At 36.8% G+C, this 27,667-nt stretch overlaps 2 protein-coding genes across 5 annotated transcripts in view; both read right to left on the reverse strand.

Moving 5' to 3' along the window:
• Nucleotides 1-8,463, reverse strand: part of LOC145670734 (proton-coupled zinc antiporter SLC30A1-like) — a 50,507-nt gene extending 42,044 nt beyond the window's left edge. For both annotated transcript variants that reach the window (XM_081739508.1, XM_081739507.1), the window contains exons 1-2: nt 8,127-8,463; nt 1,733-1,857 (exon numbers count right to left, since the gene is read on the reverse strand). In XM_081739508.1, coding sequence (XP_081595634.1) covers nt 1,733-1,857; nt 8,127-8,303 — 302 coding nt within the window. In that variant the 5' untranslated portion in view covers nt 8,304-8,463. The remainder of the gene's footprint in view (nt 1-1,732; nt 1,858-8,126) is intronic.
• Nucleotides 8,464-20,032: 11,569 nt separating this feature from the next.
• The window catches only part of ZnT63C (solute carrier family 30 member 1), a 281,272-nt gene continuing 273,637 nt past the window's right edge, over nt 20,033-27,667 (reverse strand). For all 3 annotated transcript variants that reach the window (XM_081739115.1, XM_081739113.1, XM_081739114.1), the window contains exon 10: nt 20,033-26,097. In XM_081739115.1, coding sequence (XP_081595241.1) covers nt 25,927-26,097 — 171 coding nt within the window. In that variant the 3' untranslated portion in view covers nt 20,033-25,926. The remainder of the gene's footprint in view (nt 26,098-27,667) is intronic.

The raw sequence follows: 27,667 nt of genomic DNA on the forward strand, positions 1-27,667 counted from the left end.
TTTTAGCATTTAGGCTCGAGCTCGAAATAAGCCGAATTATAGAAACTTACTAGGTCTAACGCAAAATTGTATTTTTATTTACAGGAATTAGGGGTTTAATTTTGCAGTTGTGCTTTAAAAGTTCTCCAGGAAGAACAGTCCAATAAACATAATTGTACAATATATTTACGAAGTTAGGCCCGAAAAGTCTTGAGAAATATGATTGTATATTTAAAAATTTAGGGCCCGAGCCCGTCCCGGGCCCGAAGTGATATAAGCCTTGTAGACCCGAGTCCGGCCTGCAGGCCGGGTCTGGCTTAAGCCCATGGGCTCGGCCCGAGCCCGTGCAGACCTCTACCAAGAGGGACGGGAGTGTGAATGGCGGTATCTGCATAATAAGGAACTGCATAACTCATAGCGCTTAGCTAACACTTGTTAAGGGTTATGGAGTGTACGAGGCTCAGGTAGGCAGCATATATCCAGAATGGAAGAAAGTGGGAACGCTTTCAAAATTTTAACTGAAAACCCTATCGGAAAAGACTACCATATAAGGAAGAGTTAGGTGCAGATGGGAGGGCATTATTAAGATGGATTTCGCAGAAATAGGAAGACAAAGTAGAAACTAGATCTAGTTCACTAAGAATAGAATGGAGAGCCCGAGTGAACGAGGCATTGCACTGTCGGGTTCTGTACGCCATAGATTAAGTTTTTTTATTTATATTGTATAAGAGACAAAATGCATTTGTCGGAATAAGAGAAGCTATAGAACATTAGATATAGGATTCAGCACTAGCATGAGCATACTTTATTAATCGGGCTATATACACATTCAGAAAGTAAATTTCCCACGCGTCCCGTAGCTATGAAAACGTATGTTGCGCGAAGCAACTGCGTGCACATGAGCTCCTAGCATGGTGCATGCAACAGTGGAACTTCCCTAGTGCTCTCGGTAGCGTGGTGGCAGTGGTTGAAGATGGACGTTCCTATTCCAGCTCCCGCCGCGTGTAAAGTGCGAGCAATGATAAAGTTTTTGAATATACAGGGCATAGAGCCGATTGAAATCCATCGTCAGCTGTGCTAAGTCATGGGCCTAACGTCATGAGCAAGCATGTGGTGCGTTGCTAGTCTAAGTCCTGGTACAATTTGCAGCAGGACGACAAACCGTGCATGATGAGAAGCGCAATGGGAGGCCAACCGTCAATACAGACGACTTTGTGGACCTTGTTCGGGAACACATCATGCAGAATCGTCGCTTTACAATAATGGAACTCAGCGGTCAGTTCCAGCAGGTTTCCCGCTCCTTATTGCACACTATTGTCACGGAGCGCCTGTTCTTCAAGTTGTGTGCCAGGTGGGTGCCGAAGCAACTGACTCCAGTACACAAAGCAAGGCGCATGCCATCAGCATTGACATTTTTGCAAAAATACAGCTGACGATGGGTTTCGATCGGCGCTCTGCCCCGTGCATTCAAAAACTTTATCACGGCTTGCATTTCTTACGCGGCGGGAGCTGGAATAGGAACGTGCATCTTCAACCATTGCCACGACGCTACTGAGAGCACTAGAGAGGTTCAGCTCGTGCATGCACCATGCTAGGACCTTACTCTCTCTCTCGTGTATGCAGTCGCTTCGCGCAACATACGGTTTTCTAGCTATGGGATGCGTAGGAAAGTTACTTCCTGAATGTGCCTCGTATTACTGAGTACGAACTTAACCATCACTGAAAGAAAAGCGAGACCTTTAAGATAACTTACCTTTTCGTAGTTTGAACAGCTAATGAGAAGCACAAGGCCAAAACAAAGACTGCTGAAATATGTGCCCCGAGAATTTCAGCTCTGGCCCAGCCAAACGTGTTCTGTGTCCACTTTTTGGGTGACATCTGTAAATATATAGACGTACTATAGCTCAAAAGAAAAGTCCAAAGAAACATAATTGCATTTTCCTTCAGCATAATAAAAGCAATATATTAAATAGATATACAGGGTGGTCCAAAAGTGTGTAAACTCCTATGTAAGTGGTTGCTGCAAAATATAGCCAAAGTAACAACGTAGGTGGGGAATATGGATGTGACAAAACGTTTAAGAATACTTCGCAATGACATCGGCCATCTTGAATTTTACGCAGTTGTCTTATAATGTAATTTTGATAGCAAATTTTCGTAGAAATTTAATGGCATTGTTACTTTTGCTTAATTGCTAATACTACAAAGTATGACTGTTCTTTTTCTTGTGTCCCCAACAAAAGACGTTAGTCATACGGAAAGGACCACGCACTGTTACAGAACGTATTCAATGTTTTCTTCATTCCGGTCGGTTATCAGATACATTCTAAGTTCCTACTCACGCAAAACCTCGCAGTAAGTGTCGTCTGTAATGTTGGAAACTACGTCCAAAATTCGTTCCCTGAAATGCTTAACAACCCTAATTTTCACTATTTAAAATACAAACTTCACATGGCCCTACAGCTAACAGTCCAGTGGCATCAGGTCAGGGAAAAGAGAGGGTCATTTCACAGCACCTCACTGACTAATCTATTATTAAACTGTTGATCGAGGTATTCACGGACACAGGTACCGTCATGGAGTTGGGCGCCATCGTGCTGGGAAAACTTAGGGAATGACCTATCCTCCAACAGCAGTGATACCAAAATGTCTTCTAACATGCGCTGATAACTCATCGCCATTAGGGTCCTGTCGTTGAAAAATGGATCCACAACACGAGTCTTCTACACGCCACACCACTCCACTCCACACCACACCATCACCTTGTCTTGAAACCTGCGGATGGTGAACCAATGCAGATTACTATCCGATCAGTGCCGCACGTTCTGTTTGTTAACTTCTCTCGACATGTTAAAGTTTGCTTCATCAGTAAGCAATACGTTAGACACTAATGTGGGGTTTTGTCGTAGCTGCTCTGTAGCCGATTGACGAAACTCCAGACGACGATCCGGACCATCTTGGTGAAGTTGCAGCTTATAAGGGTGTTAGTTATTCACTGGCATAATACGCATGATTGATGTGCGACTAACACCACTTTCACGGACTATACTACGCGTGCTTCTCGTGAGGCTTTCATTGAATAACGCCAACATTGAAACAGTTGTTGCCTTTTAACCAGTCTCGTGTCGAACTGTCACATATACGGATTCTTGGAATTTCTTCTGCACTTTTAACACAATAGCATTTCTGATGGGAGTTCTTTCCGGATGAAGGCGGTTAAAATCACCTGCAATCACCATGGTACTTCGTTATCCAAAGACGATTTCAGTGCACTCTACATGCATGAAGGCCATCTTCTGCTAGTAAATCATCTACAACGATACAGATAAAGAAATAGCCGTAATGTCGTAATGGTTAATGCTAGAACTAAAATAACATTGACACATGACATCATGGTAGATCACGCAGTAAACAATGTGTAACTGTTGTCCTTGTATGTAAAGCAGACGGCAGTGATAAACACCGTCCTTGGATTATCGATAAGTCCGAGAAACCATGTTGTTTTAAGAACATATACATTTATACTTTATCTTGCATCTACTCGCACCATAGAAAGTTTAGATCGACAGCGATCTCATCATTTCGTAAATGGCTTCTTCGTTTTAAGAGTCGAATGATGGCTCAAAATAGGTATGTTTTTATGAGATGCGACAGGTACATACATGATCTGAGTTTAACCAATGAATAGGTTCACTCTCCCCCTCCCTCCCAATGCAACAAGTCGTCTGCAGCATTTGGATCAAAACATTATTGCTCTTATGAAGACGTGTTATCACAAGCGACTTGTGAGAGCTGCTGAAAAAAAGATGGGAGCGCTAACTTAGAGTACTTGATGCTATAAAAGCTATCGCTGGATCCTGAGAGTCCGTATCATCAAAACAAACATAGAACTGTTTTAGCAGAGCCTGGAGACATTAAGACACTAGTCCTGTTGACGAGTTAGATGGTGCCAACCTGAGAATGGAAAATTGTGCAAGACGTTGCGAACCTTTGAGTTCATTTTGAGGACTTTGTTAGTACAGATGACGATGTTACCATGTGCTCCAGTAAAATCTGATATACAAGCTCAGATGTCACCAGTTAACACAATATTATTTAACACAAACTTTTGATTTTTCAGTTCCTTGGGATTTTTGTTAACAAAGGTTTACTGTAGTAAATTTTAACCACTTCTGATTTGGGTAAATTTATTTATTTATAACTATTTCTGGGCATTACTAACATCTATGGGTTTAAGCCCATCACGTATTAGGGATGATGTCTCTCGGCGAGCACAGTATCCGGAAAAGGGGAAAGGGACAAAGGCACGGGAAAGAAAGAAAGCAGCCTGAGATCTGTATATGAGGTACCGTACCATCCTGACATTTGTCTGATGTGAATGAGGAAATTCTAGGGAAACCCTCACTCAGGATGGCTTGTGTCATAAAACTGTTACATCTTTTCGAACGAGTTTCGAACCCGGCCGGTTTTGGTTGAGTGTTGTAGGTGGTGATGGTCGATTGCAAAAGCAACTTGTCGCTATCTATTATCATTTTTGTTTTATGACGATCAACGCTGAAACCGGAAATGATTGATTTCAATCACTTTCTGTTTGAATAGAAGGTTAGCAGAAGAGATGGAACCTATCCTTGGAACGCTGAATCGATTGCAAAAAAGATTTTCGATATCTTTTACATTTTTTGTTCTGTAGGAATCAATTGAAACAGGAAATGGTTATTAATTTCTACTACTTCCGATTTCAATAGAGCTTTAACGAAAAAGATGAAGTATATTCCCGGCAGACACGTAGCCAAGGGGGGGGGGGGTCCGGACCCCTTCCCCTTCGAGACCAGAAATGAAAAAAATAAGGATGGATGAAGCAAAATGAAATGAGAAAAAGAAGGATCAGTGTTAAAAATAAAATTTAAAAAAACTACAGGAAGCTTCTGGTTACTCTTTCTTATGAGGAGATTTGTATTACTTGCAATACATGGTGGCGATGTGAGCGACATATCCTGGAAGAGTCAGGGAATTTGAAATTTGTAGAAAAGTTACAGAATTCTCAGAATTTCTGCTACTAGTCAGGAAGATTTCAAGCTTCCGAAAGCATAGTGCCGTTGAGTAACAGCGTGGACATTTTTTATATCGTCATCGCATCCTTGCAGAATCAAACATGTTATTTGAAAAACAATTTTCTACTGCTCCTTTAACCTGTCATTTGGAACCGACAGTAGTTGACGGAATAATAAAAACAAAAATTTATATGGAAAAGGAGTTTTATTAGCATTTGATTCAACAGAAAAAGGAACGCAGATATTCTAAAATATTTTACAAGGCATTATTGAGTATGTACTTTTTATAACAGTGAATATGTACTTTTCATAATAGTTGAGACCATAATGAAAGGAAAATTGTTATATTTGAATGAACAAAGAAAGGAACGTAAATATTGTAAACTCTTTTTCAATACTTTTTTTTTATTCTTTTATTACTCGAGATTTCTTCATAGTTTGTTATTAAAATACTTACCAACATATCCACAATTTATTGTCCTAACAAACCAATATATGTTGATGGTAAAGTAGTTTACATTAATCAAGCTCCTGAGCCTTCAGAATTTCATATCACGCCCCCCTCTCCCGTTACGAAATTCTGGCTAAACGAACCAATATATGATCCAGTAAAATAGTTTAGAATGATCGAGCCCCTGGTGTGATGATCACAGTATTTCATGTCACGGACCCCTCCCTTTACGAAATCCTGGCTACATGCCTGATTCCTGGGACACGGAATCGATTGCAAAAGACAATTTGTCGCTATCTATTACAGTTTCTGAGCTACGACGATTTGTTTGATTTCTACCACCTACTATTTGAACAGAGGGTTAACCAGGCACGTAGCCAGGATTTCGTAAAGGAGGGGTCCGTGACATGAAATACTGTGGTCATCCCAAAAGGGGCTCGATCCTTCTAAACTATTTTACTGGAACATATATTGGTTCGTTTAGCCAGGATTTCGTAACGGGGGGGGGGGGGGGAGTGACATGAAATTCTGAAGGCACAGGAGCTCGATCAATCTAAACTACTTTACTATCAACATATATTGGGTTGTTAGGACAATAAAATGAGGATATGTTGGCAAGTATTTTAATAACAAACTATGAAGAAATTTCGAGCAAAATAATAAAAAAAAAGTATTGAAAAAGATTTTACAATATTTACGTCCTTATCCTGTTTATTCAAATATTACAATTTTCCTTTCGTTATGCCCTCAATTATTATAAAAAGTACATACTCAATACTGTCTTGTAAACTATCTTCTAATATAAATAAAATAAAGAGTTTGTTTGTGTGTTTGTCTGTCTGTGTGCGGCCTGGGGACCAGACGAGTGGACCGAGAGTTACCAAATTTTGGTCAGGGGTATCTTGGCCAAGGCCCCAGATCAAGGCGAAGCGTTTTTTTTAATTTCTAAACAGGGGGTCTCAGGGGGGTTTACCGGAACCGGCTTGGGAACCAGACAAATTGACCGAGAGTTACCAAATTTTAGTCACGAATACCTTGGTCCAGGCTCCAGACCAGAGTTAAACGTTTTTGTCAAAATTCGAACCAGGCGGGGTCTCAGAGGGGCGTTTACCGGGACATGTAAAATTAGTAGAAAATGACCGATATTTATTTATTTATTTAACAATCACCAGATACAGATCAGAGGCCATTTTACACTGGATATCCAACAACATTAACAATGGAAAGGATTTGGGAAGGTATCGGTCAGAGCCTGTTTAGTAGGTACCATTCCGGCATTTGCCTGGTAGGACTGAGGGAAACCCTGGAAAATGTCAGTCAGGATGATCAGCAGCGGGATTCGAAGCCACGACCTCTCGAATGCGAAGCCAACGCTCTACCACTTGAGCTATTAGTGTCAAATTCATATTTTCGCGGTCGTTGAAATCAATGGTGAAACTCGGATCGCATTAACTTCCAAATTCACGCTATTCGGCTCCGGGCCGGGGTCACCGGAGGGGGGGGGGGTGAGATACCAAGACAGTAATCCAAAATGATTGATATTAGTGTCAAATCCATAGTTTTCGCGGTCGCTGAAATCAATGGTGACATTTCCATTAGCGATGACTTGCAAATTTAGTTACAATTGTATGCGGGCTGAGAGTCAGCGGGGGTGGATACCGAGACATGTAAAAAATAGCCCAAAATGACCGATATTAGTATCAAATCCATAGTTTTCGCCGTCGCTGAGATCCATGGTGATACTCCCACAGGCGTTGACTTCCAAATACAGCCCCTGTGGCGAAGCATGTGTATGTTCAACTAGTTTTACAATATATACGTTCCTTTTTCTGTTGAATCAAATGCTAACAGAACTTTCTTTCAACATAAATTTTTGTTTTTATTATTCCGTCAATTATTGTCGGTTCCAAATGACAGGTTAAAAGAGCAATAGAAAATTGTCCTTGAAATAACATGTTTGATACTGCAAGGATGCGATGACGAAAAATTATGATTTAAAATATCCACGCTGTTACACAACGGCACTATGCTTTCGAAAGCTTGAAATCTCCCTGACTAGTAGTAGTATGGACTGAGAATTCCATAACTTTTCTTGAAATTTCAAATTCTCTGACTCTTCCAGAATATCTCGCTTATCTCGACACCATATTGCAAGTAATACAAATCTCCTCATAAGAAAGAGTAAGCAAAAGCTTCCTGTAGTTTTCTTTTTAATTTTTAACGCTGATCCTTCTTTTCGTCATTTCATTTTGTTTTATCCTTCCTTATTTTTTTTTCATTTCTGGTCTCGAAGGGGGGTTCGGACCCCCCCTTGGCTACGTGCCTGGGTTAACGGAAGAGACAGAATCTATTCTTGAGACGCTGAATCAATTCCAAATAAACGTTTCCCAACATCTCTTACCATTTCTGTTTTGATTCTTGTCGTCAGACGGACGGACGGACATAGCTGTCCTACAATACTTGCGAAACTTGTGCATAGCATAATTTGGAAGTCTGAAAAACAAGAAACATGCTGACTAAAATAAAGCATACACTGGTCTCTGTGTCTTAAGCACAAACCGTTACTGATGTCCACCGAAAGTATAGATTTTATTAGGCATATAGTCTATACAGTAAACATACATGTTTAGGAATAAAATAATTACCTTTACTGAGAAAAACGCTATAATTAACGATGCAACGTTGCTGAATGCATTCAGACTGTCAGCAATCATGACCATAGAATTAGCCACGAAGCCAGAAATGATTTCCACAAAGAAATACGCAGTTGTCAACCAAAACATGAAAATAAAGAAACATTTTCTTCCCTTGCAAGGCATCATAAAGATTAAATATCAACAAAATCCTGTAAAATAGATGAAACCCTTCTTAAAAACAAGGAACCAATTAACATAACGTGCTTATAGTAGGCATACATATTTTCTTCATTATTGGATACAAATATAGTCAAGGTTTATCTTCTTTCATTATGATACGTTTCCTTTCTTCTTCACCATTGTAGGTGTTTTACTGTTGTTGGGTACAGACACAGTCCAAGTGACCTTACGTTAATTTAGTCCTTGTTCGACTGTTATAATTTCTTATAACAGTTATATAGTCTATAGCTGTTATACATGATACAGTTCTTATAGTCTAATCTTCCTCTGGGTTCGATAAAATTACTTCAAGCTTTGCGACATTTGTACTCTTTTTTCTCTCCCTCTAATAACAGCGGCGTAGCGTAAGGGAACGCCTGTATGCCCGGCATCCCCTGTTAATAAGAAAAAGTACGTATTTCATTATATTTATAAATTGTTTGCTTATAATTATCACAATTATTTCCACTGCAATCTTGTGGATGCGCTCTCTCGCTTTACTTTGGCAAGCGGAACTTACGCATGCGCATCACTCAGATGCACATTTTCTGTCTTTCCTCTTGTTGTATGCTATGTTCCTCGGGCATCCAGGCCTACTGCAAGCGTCGGGGTTTTCGTCTGCTTTCTGTCGAATGCGCATGCCCAACTACTCCCCGCCATCCCTTTGCAACCCAACATTTGCTTTAGATATAAGCTGGCGTATGCTCAAGTACTGCCAACTCTATATATTTTGAACTAAGCTATGGTTTCTATATAGAACGTACGAGCGCTGTCAAGGAAATAGAACAAAACATAAATAGTTAGTTCAACGCCATTATGAAGCATGTCGCTTATGTAAGTGATAGTATAAAAATAGTTATGCTTTAATCGTAATTAAATGCATCGTAATTGTAATAGTAATTAAAGGCAAACTAATAATCTACATCATAAATACATATCATGTCGCAGAATGTAGCCAGATATTCTTTGAGAGGACTCACATACACAAGCATAACTATAATGCATTCTGTAGAATCACGGTCACCGATCCGGTACCCTTCACAAAGTTTACTTGTGCTCTTCCGTATCTGGATATCTGACAATGAAGTAGATACACAGAAATAGGCCCCCAGAGTTGCTTTAAGTGCTTTCTATTTGTATCTTCAAATGATATAAACACTCAGGCCCATATTCACGAACGGGCATCTGAGGTCCGGACCCAAGATGACAAATTTCTAGGGGTGACATTAAAAAAAAAAAAAAAAAACGAGATTGAAGTATGGTATGCGGAGAAAGAAGCTGCCCACGAGAAAGAAATAAAGGGAATTATACTGAAAACAATATTTATACAAAAGTGGAGCCGGTTTTTCTCGTCACAATGCTAGTGGCAGAAAAGGAGCTGAGACAATTGCTTATTGGCGTCTAACGTAATCTACGCATTTGCTACTGTATGCCCCACCAGGTGTGCAATTACGGGAGCCTGGGCCACTAAATGTTTTGGCCTCCTAATTATTAAGAGTAGTTATTGATAAAAGAGATCGTGACGATTGGACCCCCTAGCATATTTGTGCCTCTCTCCTAAACTTTAATGGCTGGTTGCGGGCCTTAATGAGCAGACTCATCCTGTTAATCTTCTATTTGTGTTGTGTAATCGTATGGGATGGTTGCAAATTATGCCGTGCGTCGGCAATTCAAAACCTGCTATGTGCATTTTTATAAATTTTTCAGGAGAAACGAAAAACAGTATCCTGGTTAGATTTTTCGCTTTATAAAAGTGATGTTACAAGTAATATTTGATGCTGCAAGTAACTAGATACCTTCTCAAGTAATAATAAATTAGAGAGTCTAAAAGAGTCTAAAAGCTGCACCAGATAATACTATTATCTCGAAACGGCCGAAAATGTCACATAGCAGGTTTTGAATTGCCGACGACGTTCTGCAAGTTGTTTAATGAACATGGCTTTACACTCCTTTCTTGTGATAAATTATTGGCTCACCTCTCCCTGGCTATGCCCTTGCGTTCTGTACTAGATTTATGCTTTTGATTAGCAACATTGATCGTTGGTGGTCAAGAAAAATTGTCGGTATAAATTTTTTTTGCGTTGTGATTTGAAATGAATATTTGTTTTATTTTTTTACTGTAGTATGAAGAAAATTACATTTATAACTAAGAGACAAAGCTGTGGAAAGTGTTCGGCTGCTACAAGGTATAGTACCTTACTAACTTTTAGCAAATGATGACTACGATAACAGTACAAGACACAAATTTAATTTAGGGGCGCGGTGGCTCTGTGGTAGAGCGTTCACCTCTGGTGCTTGGGGTCCCGGGTTCGATCCCAGCCCCCGCCAAGTGAACTTTGTGGTGGACAAACACCGTGCTCGTGGGTTTTCTGGGTGTTCTCCCGTTTCCTCCCACTTTCTTCATTCCACCACTTCACTCATCTCTCATAATCACCGTCTCCTTTAGCCTAACCGGCATAACCGTGGGACATAAAACTTAATAAAAGAAAAAAAGAGAAATTTAATTTTTTTTTTTTTTGTTAACAACTACCATATCTCGGTTGACTTACGAGCAACGCTCTCTCTGAAAGGGATACGACCTACGCCAAAGCTTTCCATAAAAACGACAACTAGCAATCAGTCGCAAATATTTCAGTCTTCGTGGTATGATGATAGGTTTTCTTGGCTTTCTGGGTGTTCTGTAGGGAATAAAATGTTATGTTTCGTCTGCATTATGTTTGGGGCAAAGGAGTCGGAGTGGTGTTCAAACGGTATTTCTGATTTGGGTAATTTCATGAAGAAAGCTCTAAAACATGAGTCATCGAAACAACATTTGCTGCATAGTGAATCTTTTCACTTGTTAAGGAAAATACTTATTGAACATGCATTGCATTGTATTGTATTATATCAGACAAATGACTAACTTCGGCATCCCCATTTCGGAATACCACGCTACGCTACTGTCTAATAAATATTCTTAATAAAATATATTTATTTATTTATAACCTACACAAATTACATCTACAATTAAATTACATTTAAACTTGTCCATGCAGTTAAAGATGTCAAACCTGTATTTATTCATTTTCTCATATTCGCAGACGACGTTTATATAAGTGTATCCCACTTATTTGGATGAATTCTATTATTAGGTATTATATATTAAATTCTAGTTATTTGTAGTCATTTATTTTATTTATTATCTGGGGTCCAAGACCTGAGTTTCTATATATTTTATCCAATATATATCTATATCTATCTATCTATTTGTATTTCATGTCCTTATTCAATGTTCCACATACAAATACAATCCAATCAAAAGTATATATTTCTTTGTTGCACCAACATATCGTATGTTTGTATCTGATTTGTGTATTTGGTATAACTTCGACGTTAACGCAGAACCGTGCCGTGGAAAATCAGCGATCGGGGCGAGAGTATACGACGGCGCCAACATACACATATTCCAAGCAATTTTTCCTATCTTATTTCCTTTTTTTCTCCCGAATTTTTCGCCCCCTTACTTCGGCGCCCGGGGCTGTCACCCCGCTCGCTCCCCCACGGCACGGCCCTGCGTTAACGCAATATTAAAAATAATTTATAGAAAACTGTAGATAGCAATCTATAACAATCCAATAAACATTTAATTGATTTTTGCCTTAATTGATTTTCTCTAACTGTTGGGTTTAGTTCAAGATGATTTATTATTACTTGAGATGGTTATCCCAGATCACACTGTTTCGGCGGCTTAGTCAGCTTGATCATGTATTTTAGATATTGACGTAGCTAGAATATTTTACTGGGGCATGACCCCTTACTTCAGAAAATGCAAAAGTCTTTTCATAAAAAAAAAAAAAAACTTATAATAATGTTTGCCTTTTTATATTATCTTCTGTTTCCTCTCTTTCCGCCTTCATTGTTATCTTTTAAAACTTTAATTCTCCCAATTCTCTCTCTCTCTCCCATAGATCTGTAGTCTTTCATGTGGGATTCCCTCTAGATTTGTCTCGTTCATTGATTCTTTTACTTTCATTCTCTCACTCCCCCCCCCCCCTTAAAAAAACACAAATTGTGTGTGTTTTAACTCGACACTGTCAGATCCATTATTCAAAATTACATATGTCCTATGTTTTCTCAGCTTTATTCTTCTGTTCTTCAACACCTTCGCTCTCTTTCTCATGGAGTTCTTGCTAATTGATCTCGTTTATGGATTCCTTTATTTCCATTTTCGCCCTTTATTTTCAAAAGCATAAGTTGTGTATGTTTTAACTCGACACTGTCATGCAATATAGATCAATGAAAATTTATTATGTCAGAAATTTGTTGAATATTATGTATTTCCTATGTTCTGTTGCTACTAAATGACCAAAAAACTCAAACTCATAATCTTCTAGTCAGTGGTGCTATTTAGCCGGTTCGCTAGAACCGATTGTTAAAATATTTCCGGTTCACAGAACCGTTTGTTATACGCAGACATAATAGTAAATTTGACCCGGTTATACTCAGGAAAAGTAAATTTTAGTTTAACTATCTTTGTTTTTAAAAATTCTTACAGCTACAGGGTTAAACATATGATCTCTCAGAACAAGGTATAAGCGTTTATTTCTTAATATCAAGATTGAGAACTGGGATCACATGAGTATAATAGTGAGGGATATTTATATTTGAAACGCATACATACTACACGTATTATGAACAATTGTTGAACCATTGCTGGATTAAGATCTTTCCAATACTTCTGACAACCATCTATCTTGGATAATTCGTTTCCAAGATATTCGCAGTGCTACCTAGTTTCGCCACACTACTTTGTATTAAGATGCTGTGTAGGTATCTACTTATTACTTGTGGAATTCAGTAAAAATTTTGCTTCTGTCTACGCGAAGATGTAGATGTATGTATATACAGAACCGGTTGTTAAAAAATTAGAATAACACCACGGCTTCTATTACAGTTTTACACAGAAGTTACTGTACAATTCTGAGCGAAAGCGAGCATATTCGTAAACATAAAAGTAATATATTCTCAGTGTACTCTCACATCTTATAGGAACACAAATAAATTTACATGCAATTTCATATTACAAAAATGTAATATTGTAACATGTTAAAAATCAGTCATGAGTTAATATTTATTCATTTTTGTATTTGAAGTAAATTGTAAAATCTTTTCATTTTATAATAAATTGGTAATTTACTGGTGTTGCAGTTTAATCACACAAGCCTTTGCTAACAAAAACTAGCACACACACACACACATTATTTTATACACAAAACAGATTTTTGTTTGTTCTCTTTGATGCAATGTTGGATAGAAATAGAACAGGTCTTAAACAGTTGTAACAAATGGCAAAGAACTTGGTATCGTACACTTGCAAATTCCACTTTGATGAAACTTTGATACAATATATGATTTTGACAAAAGAAACACTGACCAAAGCTTAAAACACACTTTATTTTAAATTATAGTAACGGTTTCGGATATCTAATATATCCTTCTTCAGACAATATCGAAAATAAATGAAAATACAGACATATATATAGTCATTGTTATGACAAAATTTAAATTCTTTAACAGTCATATATATAGTCACTGTTATCAAAACATTTAAATTCTTTTAACAGACATATATATAGTTATTGTTGTACTTTTTTCCCTCCTATTTGCTGAGGCCTTCAGCCAATCCCGTAAGTCTTCTTGTTCACTTTCCACTAATCACGTTCCGCCTGTTTTGTTATATAAACATGTTAAGGAGACGAATCACGGAATTAATTGGGATAAGACGGAAGTATTGGAGATGGAGAAAAGAATGATAATAAGGAAGTGGAAAGAAGCAGATTGGATAAAGAAGGTAGGAAGAAATAAACTGATGAACTGGACAGGAGGCTTACCTATTAATGAAATATGGCAAGGAAGTTTGGATAGCATAGACAAGAAGAAAATAAAAAAAAAGGCCCTTATAAGAAACAAAAATGGCGGAACTTGATTAGTTGGAAAGTGAACAAGAAGACTTATGGGATTGGCTGAAGGCCTCAGCAAATAGGAGAAAAAAAAGGTACAACAATAACTATATATATGTCTGTTAAAAGAATTTAAATGATTTGGTAACAATGACTATATATATGACTGTTAAAGAATTTACACTTTGTCATAACAATGACTATATGTGTCTGTATTTTCATTTATTTTCGATATTGTCTGAAGAAGGATATGTTAGATATCCGAAACCGTTATTATAATTTAAAATAAAGTGTGTTTTAAGCTTTGGTCAGTGATTCTTTTGTCAAAATAATCAATCCAAAGCCATGGATAGTCTTAGCCATGGATATGATGATGTAGAACAGGCTCAAGTTTCAACATTTCAAGTGATATTTAAGTGAGCACATATGAAACACACTTAAAATTATCAACTGATTACTTATAATATAAGACTTATTATTATTTGGAAAATAAACCAATTTGTAGTGAGCTTTTTAGTTGATTCCAGCAACTATTACGTGGCGCTACCTGCATTTACATTACAGCGCTTTAGGAGAATGTTGTGCGTTTATTGCTGTACACAGTCAATGAAGTTCACACACTGAAGATATTTAGACTGCACATTTTAATCAGTTACTGTTTTCATAATCGATTATTACATAAAACAATTCCAGGGCCTTATGCAGAGTCGTTCTGATGCTTGATTAGTGCCATACTAGAGTTCGACCAACATATTTCCTGCAATAGTCAGAGCTTTAGTATGACACTAATCATATGCCACACAGTCGATTGAGTCGAACGTGACGTCAGTTCAGCTGAATCGACCATAAGGCCCTTGAAGTTTATGTTAGTTGTGAAAAACTAGTACACTATCGTCCATATCAAATTACACTGAGTATTTGCATTCTATTCAGAGACCAAAATCGCACTTCGCTAAACTTACGTTGAACTTAACTTCCATTTTAAAAAATATATAGGCCTATATAAAATTAAAAAAAAATCTGCATGCAGCCTAATGGGGCGTTTACACTTGGTCGATTTAGTCGCACGACTAAATCGACTCGCTGCATTTGCCACTAAATCGAAGCAACTAGGCCGAATCAGATCGATGGATGTGTTCAATTATTTCAACCACAGAAAATAGAACGTCTTTCAGTTCAGTTGCCAGTCGATTAGTCGCCTTCGATCAACAAGCGATTAAGTTGAAGTCCCGTTTACACGGTCGATTAAGTTGAAAGTGACGTTAATTCAACTGATTCGAACGCAAATCGACTAAGTGTAAATGCCCCATAAGCCTGTTTCACGAATGATTGTTAAGGAATTGATGGAACAAGAATGTAGAAGGGAACTGAGAAACCTCGAGAAAACGTAATCTCAGTATACTTAATACAGAGATTGATCCATTTACATCTGAACAACTTGCACTCAGCGACACCTGTCAAAACAGGGTTTCATCGGATACAGGGCAACAAACTGTACGTACACGTATATCAGTCTCTCAGCTGTCATTTAACAGAGTGAAGGCATTCAAGTGTGCAAAGTGTCGAGAAAAAAAAATGCTTTTGGGAAGGGTAGGTGATGGTTTTGCCCCATTCAACCTTTGATATTTTCCCACTGGTAAAACAGTATCGGAACAACGGAGGAGTTAAGTGATTTTGTCACTGTCGCTCTCAACCTAAGTACAACCCAGACAACTCGTACGTGCCCAGATAGCAAAAATGACTTGCAAAAAACTTGCAGGAGACTAGCAATTCAAGTCTGGCAAACTTGCAGCAGACTTGTGATGCAAGTCAGCAAGTTTGATGCAAATTTAATGCAAACTTCCTAGTTGACGCTCTTCGAACTTGCAGCACGCCTGCAGTGCAAGTGTATGGTAAGTTTGCAAAGCAAGTTTCTGCAATGGGTTTACTTGCACCGCAAGCCTACTGCAAGTTTCCACTTGCACTGCAAGTGCACAGCAAGTCGACAACAAATTAGTGCAGGTTTGACGCAAGTCTGCAAGGATACCACTTGCACTGCAAGTCTACAGCAAGTTTGTAGTGAGTCTTCTGCAATTATATACTTGCATTGCAAGTCTACAGCACGTCTTCAGCAAGTGAGTGTAGTAAGTCTTCTGCAGGTATATACTTGTATTGCATTGTATGCCTTTTACAAACCGAACATTTACTGTATACGAACAATCACACAGTATATTTTTTTCAACAACTTTGTCAAACAATACACGTTTAAAATACAAATTATCTCTACATACTGGATACTTATGTAATTATCTTAATTGTCCACTTGTTTTAATGCTTCACACACTTCGCACCTACTACAAATGGCGGCCTGGCGGGGAGATTTCTAAGATTAGACTTTTGTACCACCTGTTGGTAGAAACTAGAATTGACACACTTGCTACAAAGTTGCAGCAAGCCTCTGAGGCAAGTAAAATCTGGCAAGTGAAAATCAAATTACGACATTTGCGGGTAATTCTTTCAAAACGCCTGCAGCAGGTGTACAGTGCACGGAAAGTCTAGCAAGTTAAAATCAAATATAGTGAAAGACTTGCTGCAAACCGACATGCTATTAGGGTGTACGGCACATGCGCACTATCCATGTATAAGCCGTACATGTTCATTTGCACAGAGAGAAATACAGAGTGCACTACAGTATATACTTCTGCCTATCTTACTGATGCTGATTGTGGTGATTTATTTAGCTTAAATGATAGTTTTTAGCTTTGTTTCTGGAGAAAGGGTCTCATGTGCAATGTACCGCCAACTACCATCTGTCCGCTGTCGCCTTTTGGCGGATAGCCGCCGGAGTGAAAGAAAAACGACGGTTCGAAGCGGAAATCCACCGAAGCGGCTGCCGTCAACAGGTGGCAGCACTGTAACTACTGTCAGACAGTTCATAAGTTTACAAAATTATTTTCGTGACCGATTACAGCAGAAAATGTTGCGTTATTTGTTATTGGGTAAACGTGTCAAATATACAACCTAAAGCTTTGCTTGCTAATAATCAACTCCAAAAGTAAAATTCTCATTGACAATTATTAGTTACTTCTGATATACTTGGAAGGTGATGTCTCTGGTGTTACAGAGTGAGGCACCACATATATAAACTTCTTTCTTTCGTGGGATCTCGAATATGCTTTTACATCAACTTCGCACTACGAGGAAATCACTTGTGTTCTGCATGTAAATCATCTGGGTACTGTGTGTAAATCACCTCTGTCCTACATGTAAATTACCTGTGCACTACGTGTAAATCACTTGTGCAGGACGTGTGCATTGCACATGTACTGCGCACGTGATGTTGAATAGGACCTGTGACGCATATGTGCATCACATATACAGGCGTGCATTTATACAAGTAATGCACAAATTGCATCCGTGCAATTGTACATGTACTATACGGGTACTGTACGTGCATTGTGCTGTCTCAGAAGGATCTATAATTCACATTTTTAGTTCCAAACAATATGTCTACTAGATAAAGAAATCATAGGTCCCCGATTTGTGTTTCACGTTATTTTCATGTAAAGGTTTTTCTTCCTTCCTTCTCTTTGAACTATTTGCTCTTTCAAGTTGAAGTTCTATCAAAACACAAACACAGGTTCAGTGTAATATTTATCAGTCATAAGTTCCATATATCCCACGCTATGCTCCAAGGTTCAGGAAGACTTAGTATAAGAAATTGGTGGAACAAAGTGAAAGGAAACGGGGAAAACACGTTCGCACACGGTATTTGACCATCACAAAGCCCACTTAGCACGAGCCAGCCGTTAAAGAGTCCATGTGGTAGTCCCATGTTTTTTTTTTTTTTTTTTGAATTCGCAAACGGCGCCTTTTGTAACGTTCTGGTCACGTGTTAAATGATTTCTGGTGAACGTAAACTGTGATGTCGAGCAATGGTCCATACGAGTGGACATCATATCGAACATGATAAATAGCAGAGAGGTTTCAGTTTGCTCGAACAGAAAGCGATCAGTTTCTGTAACAGTAGGACGGAGTGCTTCCATATTCAAATATTTACCAATTTTTTAGAATTTCGAAAACCGTTAAAAGGTAACTTTATGAACATCCATACATGAAACATGACTTACCTTGTACCTCGATTTTCTTGCTTTAATTGTAATTTTCAATCTGTGCGATCATCTTCAGCAACGGTTTATGCTATGTCACTGAATCATTTCCATCTTCAACTGTTGTTTTTTGGCGTTCTTATAAAATACAATTTACACGGAGTATTCCGTAAACTTTATTGCATTTTTTCAATTAAAGCACGAACAAGAAATTGGTAGACTGGAAAGCCGTATGTGCATAGGCATGCCATTTGACCAAACTGTAAACACGAGCTGATGCTCTGTGTTTCTGTCTACCTCTAGGCCAGAATTGTTCGTTTGAAACTTCAGTATTTATGATGTCACAACGGGAGAAAGAAGTGGTGGCAAAACGCATAATTTCATACCACGAAAATGAAGCAGGTAAAAGTTCAAAACACTGCTTCATTTTCGCCACGAAGGTGTTCCAAAAAGTAAATTCTTCAAGAAAATATTTTGTGTCAAGCAATAGACAGGGAGGAAACAGTTTCGCAATCCTTTATATCTGAAGGTACCAACAACGCCAACGTGTACCTCTCGGAATGTTTGAAGAAGAGATTGATTCCTTTCATATATGGACACCGGAGACGTTTTGTTTGGACCGGACCTTGCTACGTCACACTACGCCAAGAGTGTTGTCGAGTTTCTTCGTAGTGAAGGCTCGTTAAGAAGAAAAAAAAAAATCCGCCTAATGTACCCCAAGCACGGGCCATACAGGCATTTTGGGCGTTACGTAAACAGAAGTTTGATGGACGTCCCCACAGAGCCAAAAATCTTCGTGGCTTTACGCAGATTTGGAAATCTCTCAGCGAATTACAGGACACGACCTGATGCGGAGGGTGATACATAATCTGCGGGAAATTGGGTACAAAGGCATCCTGAACGCCAACCTTATTTAAATTGTTTTGTACGGAGTCTCGGTACGGTCATGTACGATCCAATTTGGAAATAAATTTCAAAAATATATTTCAATCCTTATAGTTATCCAGTCTACCAATTTCTAGTTCACCCTTTATGATCTATAACTGTCACTGTGATGTTAACAGTGCACTTGCTATTATGTAAAGAACTAGTCGTTCTAATTGCCAATAATTTGTGCAAGTTTGTATTTTATTTGGTCCCATCATGAAGTTGTTTTTCATTCAAATTCACCAATTGTGACTGTTGTAAACACTACATTTCCCATACAGATTTTATTACGAATATAGACAATTTGTGATGACTAAACACTTAAATTACTATAATTGTTATTGTGATTATGTACAGATTAGATGTCCTTACGTGATCATCTTTCCAAATTACAGCGTCTTCTCTTTTTCTCTCGTTTCAGATATTAAGCTGAAAACTTCAGTTACACAAAAGTTAATTTTAAAAATGTGTGAGTGGAATGAATAGTACAGAATCCAATAATTTATTCCGAATTGTTTTATTGCTGTTTATCTTTTACATCTTTTGAAGTACAGGTTTTTAATTTTATTTATCACTATAGTTTAAAAGCCCACTTAAAACGAGAAGTATTACATACTCTCATTCAGAATAAATCAACTGTAGTTATGTACACACATATGCTCCTCAGTCATCCACATACTATTTTGGTAAGTACACGCCAAGTACATATTACCCTTTTAACATTGGCTATTTCAAATATCGATTGTTTCCTAAGAGAAAAATAAACGACCAGACATAATGTGACCTTTCACGGTATACGAGATGCTATCCAAAATTCTCCAAACACCTTTCGTCATTTGTTGTCAATTATAGCAAAGCACTGTGAGAATAGGTGCAGCAATCAAGTACCTTCCATTAATGTTTTCATTTTCTTTATGCATTCATATATTGTTCAGAAATAAAATATTTTTACGTACCTGTGTTGCTTAAATTTTTGCAATGACCAAATATTTCCCTTTCTTACATTGCAGGATTCATCTCGGGAGTAGACCTCTGAAGAAAATATGGTTGTTTCTATATACTTCCTACGCTGTCGTCTTCTTTGTATTTGTACAATAGTTCTAGTTCCAAAAATTCTTCTTACTATTTATACACTAAATGAAATTTACGCCCATTATATGAATACCACCAATTCCGTATTAAAAAAGCACCGTATTTTACAGGCTATAAGACGCACTTTTTTCTTCGAAAAATTGCCTCCAAAATTGATGCGTCTTATACTCGAAATTAATATAAAAATCTCGAGTGTTTGATTAAAATTCCCGCCAGTCTTAAAAATGGCCATTGTGAATGTCGCGGGAAACCTATCTCTGTCTGGCAACATTGGATTCAATCGATAGCAGCAGTGCACCGATGCGACGAACATGAGTTGCAGGGATTCACAACTTTTTTTCTTAGTCTGGCTTTGCAATCTAATAATAAAAATAAAAATATTACGGGATTTTTTAAAAAAAAATGCTTGAAAATAAAAATGAAGGAGCGTCTTTTAGTCAGTAAAATACGGTAAGTTAATTTAATTTTCTCTTCGGTAATTTATGGAATAGTTAATTCATCAATTTTCACTTCAGTAACTCGCTACATTGATACAAGGTGACTCAGTTCGAAGAATTCCTACTTTTGCAGTAACAGTTAACATTTTTCACATAATTGTCGTAAACAAAAATTTCATTTAGTATGTAAATAGACTGTTGTTGTCAAGTCATTACTGCCTGAATTATAGAGCTTTATTGTATTGTGTAGTGTCGTAGTGAATTACAGGCAATTTTTACGCAATTATAAGAAATTGATATCCGAAAAAGAGGATGAAATTTTGCGCAAAATTCGAAAAATACCAAATATCAAGAATTTTCAACCAAATATTTGAATATGCACTGAACTACCGGCAAATTCGTCTTCACGCTCCTGTCGGAACGTTTTGATATGCACTTAAGCTTACAGAATGATACCTTTTTTGTTTGGGATAATTATCATTTATGATATCATCGTTTGTAAGCATGGGCGTTCGCAGCAGGAGAATCCCTTCCTCCCCCTCATCTGGTTCTTCGAAATACAGTCAAAACACATTAGATTTGCGTACTTACCCACTATACAATTTAATACATTTACTGTCATTAATAAAGGTACGCAATTTGTGTCAATAATAACAGCTTTACATTAAGTATTTTGTACATCAAGGTGTGTGTGTATCGCAACTTCACTTGTCAGTCCCCCCGTCCTTGAAAAATCTTTCGTTCCCGAAACTTCTGTGTGTAAGGACAAGTTTTCATACCATTGAGGAGAATCCAATACAAAGTGACGCTAAATGATCTTCCAAAGATTTTTTCTCAAAGCATATTCCAGCAGCGGAGAAACCATTGCAGAAGTATTATTTCTGTTTTCATATTACTCTGAAAAATTTTGGATAGCATTTCGTAGTAACCTTTTGATCTTTCTACATTAACAAATACGATATTAGATAATAAATTAAATGTAATGATATGTTTGGTTAAATATGTGTTTACAATATCTTCAATCTTGTATCTTAAAAAATAATTCTAATTAAATGAGTCAATGTAAAAAAAAAAAAAAAAGCAATACATTTATCAACAGAATAAATTAAGATTTTTTTTTAAAAAAAAGGAAAAAGAAAAGTTGGTAAGTTTTATTTAGCTTCGTTTCCCTGTAAAGCAGAACATTAGCACAAAAAACGGGTAAATTCAATCTTAAAGAGCCACACTTGTTATCACTATTGCAATTCGATGTTTAGCTTCTTCACTGAAGTTCACTATTTCACTGTATTGTTTCTTATTCATCTATATATAAAGAAATCCTGACTGACTCATCAATGACTGGGTCAAACTACTTAAGTCAGGAACTTGAATTTCGTATAGTATATAGATTTTGTGACGTATGGGACCACTAAGGAAACGTTTTTGAAAATTTGAGGAGAACGGGGATAAAATAAAGATTTCAATTATTATACTGTTCATATCTCGAAATCCTTAACAGTTACAGACATGAAACTTTGGTATTCGGACTTTTGCTTTAAAATAGTTAAATATGTTTCGATGTTTTCTGAAATTTGACTTAAGGCCGGAAATTCAATGTGGAGAGGGTGAAACGGGGACTGCAATTATTACAATTAGAAGTCAATATTTCGGAATCAATTAAGGGAAGAGAGATAAAATATGGACTTTTCGTTTAAAACACATTTGATCTAGAAAGGAAAAAAAAAAATGAATATTGTACTAAAATGTCCATATGTGAGGTGTTTATATTTCGTACAAGATTTCGAATGTAGACAAATTCTATATGAAAGACGAATGTAAAATACTGGCCGCAGTAACATGTGGAGGCATTTCCTAGTACTTGACATATTTTCGGCCATCTTTGTTATAGTAGTTACCGGCACCTTCCCTGAGGTCACAATCTCAATTCAAAAGGAACATATTTGAGTTGTAGAAAATTTTCAGATCAAGCATCATGGTCAAGTTTAAACAAATCATTTAGGACTGTCATTACTACTTACAGATTGAAATAATATTACTTATTATATATTTACTGATCCAACAGGCTACGTGCTAATTACAGTCAGAGTCAATTTGTGATAGTAAGTACCAAACCTCTAAAATTCCTTCTTCAGTTTGCAGCAAAGTATTGGTAATAAAATGACAAATAGGAGAGAATATGGAGTCGGTGTGACCATTTACCTGCAAAGATTTCTAGTTTAAAAGCAAACATTTGATGGTAATAACAAGTGTATCCCCCTTGAAATGTGATTTACCCTCTAAAAATGTCCTGTCAAAAATGACCACCTGATTCGTCTGACTGTATGGATGATAACATAATGTACAATTCAGAAATTTGCCCTTGTGTAGATTGTCATTTTCTGTGCAACGAGGAAAGCAAATTCAAACCAGTTTTACTCTTGTCGTATAGTAATGTGGAAAGTACAGCATTTAGAATATTTCAAAGTTTTACGGCTTTAGTAAGGGGAAAGATAATCAGCGAAGAGCTAAAAACTTTCAACTTCAATCAAAAGGTAAGAAAAGAATTTTAAAAGTAATCTTACACAATAATAAATGCACTAAAAACAGATTGTTGGTTTCGTTAGTGTTAGCGTATTTTCATTCTTAATGTTCACACATTTTAGGGATATACATAAACTTTACAGGGTGGAGTATGATCGTCCCAAAGGTTTATAACATCTTTTTAAATAACTTTTAACATCTAAAGAGCAAAACGTAACTATTAAATACTCTGTAAATTATTCAAGCCTCAGAAATAATTTAAAACATCTTATTACCTAAGTACAGAGATCTTCAAACGTTAGGGGGTGAAAAATACATATATTTCTATTAATATAAATATATGGTCCACGTTTGCCTAAATAAAGAAAAAAACTAACGACTGTTGGCAAATTTTGATACCCACATCTAAAATTCAACCATTTGAATACTTTCCTTCCATACCATCGAATTTCTCTTATATACATATAAACTGGCAAAGACACTCAAACATAATTTCTTTGTATTTAATTGCAATGTTTATAATCCTTATGTACCTGTATAAATATATTACTTACCACTCACGTTATTACAGATACACTGAATAACACGTTATTACAGATATCTGATTGCCGTATAATTGATTCTTTTTTTTTTTAATACGTTTTCTAATTTTACAGTAGACTTCCATGTATCCGGCCTACCTTTTCATATCTATGTATTGTAAAATCAGTTTGAGTCAATTTTCTTAAGAAATATGCCTACGATTTACGTTAATGTTTTGTTTATGTTTTCTGCATTTAAGTTAGGTATTATAGAATTTATGTTAAAATGTGAACAGTTTACATATACTGTACGTATTGTTTAACTTACTTTTTCTCTAATAAATTCTTGAAACGTGCAGTGCAGTACATAAACATTTATAAATTACCAGCACAGAGCCAAATAAGAAGTGAGAAAATATGTACTGTATTATAACAGTGAGTTTCAGTATAAAAACTTTGTCTTCTGGTATTGGTGAAGCAAAGAAATGAGTTTATACAACTCCGGCCTATCCAGCCTGCCCTTCCGTCACAATAGGCCGAATAATCGGGAGTCTACTGTATTATTATTCAATATATTAAACTACATCAGCTTGAAATTTGGAGTTATCGTTTGAAATAATTTACTATATGTATTATTGCTTCTGGGATCAAAAATGAATTATCACTTCATCAAAGACAGTACATTTGGTCCTTATCTTAAGAATTGCCAATGAAGAAATAAATAGTCGGTAGTCACTGCATAATAAGTTAATTATTACTATGTGTTATTCTTTTTTCCTTATTCGCTGTAGTTACGAAAACTTAGCTTTAAATTTATTTTATGACCAGTCACTCGTACTCACATGTTCATATTTCTTGCATAATACGTAAAAGAATGCACTGCACAACCCTTTCTTGCCTACATATATATATATATATTAATTATATACATATATACTGTTTTAATGTCGTTCACTTAAAAAAAAGCATAAATAAATAATAAGATATTCGAAAAATAAGATACCTTTTGACTTAGATGTTAATTTTGTTACATATTAACGCCATACACACACTTGCATTCAAACACACACACGCTAACACGCATACAGAACTTCAGTTATACACAATGTGCAACATTGGAACATCAACAACTATCTACAAAAAAAAAAAAATGGGTACGATTTGGTTCTTATCACACATCTACCACAACAACCAATAGGTATGAAACAACATACAAAAACTATTTTCTTTTCTTAAATTCTAAAACTACTGATAAGTGAAAAAAAAGATAGTTATTTTCAAAAATCTGTTACTTTGATACATTCTTAATTTTTTTTTTTTTTAGTTATAAATATTCTTTTCACGAAGAAAACACTTTATGTTTGCATATATTTTTATGTGCATTCACTGGTGCTCAGAAAAAAAAAAACTTGTTTGCAACAGGTTTCCTTTGATGCAAAACAGTCAACAGATAAATATATTACTATAAAATATTTTTTCTCTATATATATATATAATATGTATTTTCATATATATATATACATATACATATATCTATATCGTATGAAGTTTAATTTTCAAATTGCTATCTACAGAGATAACACTAGGTCTGGAGTAGACGTATTTAATTAACCACACGGGTTATTGCAACATTCACTAAAGTTCGTTCCATCATCAGAAACACTTTGTTTCACTAAAATTCCAAATTTCAAACTAGTTGTCACGGAAGTGGAATGCGAAGTTTCGCAGTAATAGTTTCTCTTATACGAAAAAAAAAAGTTAACAATTTGTTTCTTTCTCTTTTCTATTTATTTATTAATGAGTCCCAGCTATTGAAGGCATCGATCAACTGATATCTTGGAATTAAAAACAAGTCACGTATCAGTTAGCTTACACAAATCTCTGAACTAATATGTTAATTCACGAGCAATGACTAGATCAGCTGGCTTACTGCACTGGTAGTAGACATATATTGATTTGTTCAAGTGTTGCTGATACTAGCTGATTTTGTGCCCAGCTTCTTCGACTACTGCTTTCTTCAACGGTTGTTCTTCCCATCACGACGCCTCCGGGCTCTTCATCCACTGTCAAACACACGACTCCTTAGATACTGGTGGTGTACTGGCGCAGTTCCCGTTCGCCAACAAGTGGCCCCGTTCCATTTCGGACATTTCTTGTACACGATTCGTGAAACTTGAGCTGCTATTGCGTTGTCGACATAGATACGGTGTGTCACCTGGTGATGGAGTGTCTCTGCCCTGTGAAAGGAACAAGAAAAATGCAACATTAGTTATGGAATTTTATGGTGGATATGAAAAACAAATTAACTTACGCTTACTTTAAGAATTTATAGCATATACACTAACATATTATGCAACCATATAATACAGAAAATGTAACGTTTTTCGGGATAAAACACTTTTTAACGATTAAAGTGCTATGCTGTGGAAAGACAGCACAAGTGAAAGGAAACTCAATCAACGAGTAAACCTACTGTATATGGATCTCAATCTTATTTTCTTTTTCCTTACCTAAAAACACTAACGTGTGCTAGGATTACGGTGGCTCAGTGGTAAAGCGTGAGGTCCGTGGTTCGATCCTCGGTCAAGTAACTTTGTGGTGGACAACATTGTGTCCGTGGATTTTCTCGGGGTAATCCCGTTTCCTCCCCCATTCTCATTCCACACATTATTCTATCATCATTCACTTGCCTTAATCATCCCTCTTCCTTAGCCTAAACGGCCTATTCGTGGGACGTTAAATTGAAAGAAAATGAATCTAAGTTTTACGTTCCACGGTTATGCCGGCTAGGCTAAAGGAAACAGTGATGATGAGAACTGAATGAAATGGTGGAATAAAGAAAGTGGGAGAAAATGGCAGAATCCGAGAAAACCCGCACACACGGAGTTTGTCCACTACGAAGTTTAGTGGGCGCGAACTGGGATCGAACCAAGGACCCCAAGGACCAGAGGTGAACGCTCTACTACTAAGCGTTAAACTGAAAGATTTCATTTCATTAACGCCCACTATATGAGCGTAGCCTGAAAAAAAAAAAAAAAAAAGCACAATCTTATGCAACAATACAACAAAACAATGAATAGAGCAGCACCTATATATAATACCAGATAAATAGCGTGTACTAATCAGTGATACAGTAGTTCAGAAATTCCTGGTGGCGGGATTCGAACTCGGAACCTTCCTATTACGAAGTAAAAACACTAATCGTTCACTTACGTATGCTCAGATCTCTCGTAGATTGCAGCCTTCATAGTAAGTAAATTTAAATGTGAAAAGCTTTACTACTGAGAAGACCGTAAATATACATAAATGTTTCTCTATACAGTAGATACAATATATATAAGTGGCTATACAAAGGAATTCTGCGAGAATTTAAATCTCGTTTCTCGTTCGTTGCATCAACTCACTTATAAGACATCATACACTTGTCAGGGAAAGCAGCGAGTTAGTATTTATTTGTATAGTTACAAATATAGCGCATTTACCATTTTACATTAAAACACAATAAAACAACAAAAGTGAAAGTTTAACAATGATGTACAAAATTCAGAAACAATATGCAAGGTGTTTCAAAACATCATCGACAAAGTTTGGGAGGTGATTCCTGACTCTTAAGATAAGACAAAAAGAATGGATCAACCTGTGTGCACAAATGCTTCCTTCCGGAGTTATAGGCTGCCGAAATTAAAAAAAAAACTTTAAAGACCCATTGCTCCAAAACTACGGGACCTACCGTAGTCGGGTCAAGACTTCACTTCGGAACTAGTATGTGCTCTATCCAAATGTTCAAGTTTCACAATCCTGCGGTAC

Source organism: Thermobia domestica, chromosome 14 (assembly GCF_964235325.1).
Source record: "Thermobia domestica chromosome 14, izTheDome1.hap1.1, whole genome shotgun sequence".
Lineage (NCBI taxonomy): Eukaryota > Metazoa > Arthropoda > Insecta > Zygentoma > Lepismatidae > Thermobia > Thermobia domestica.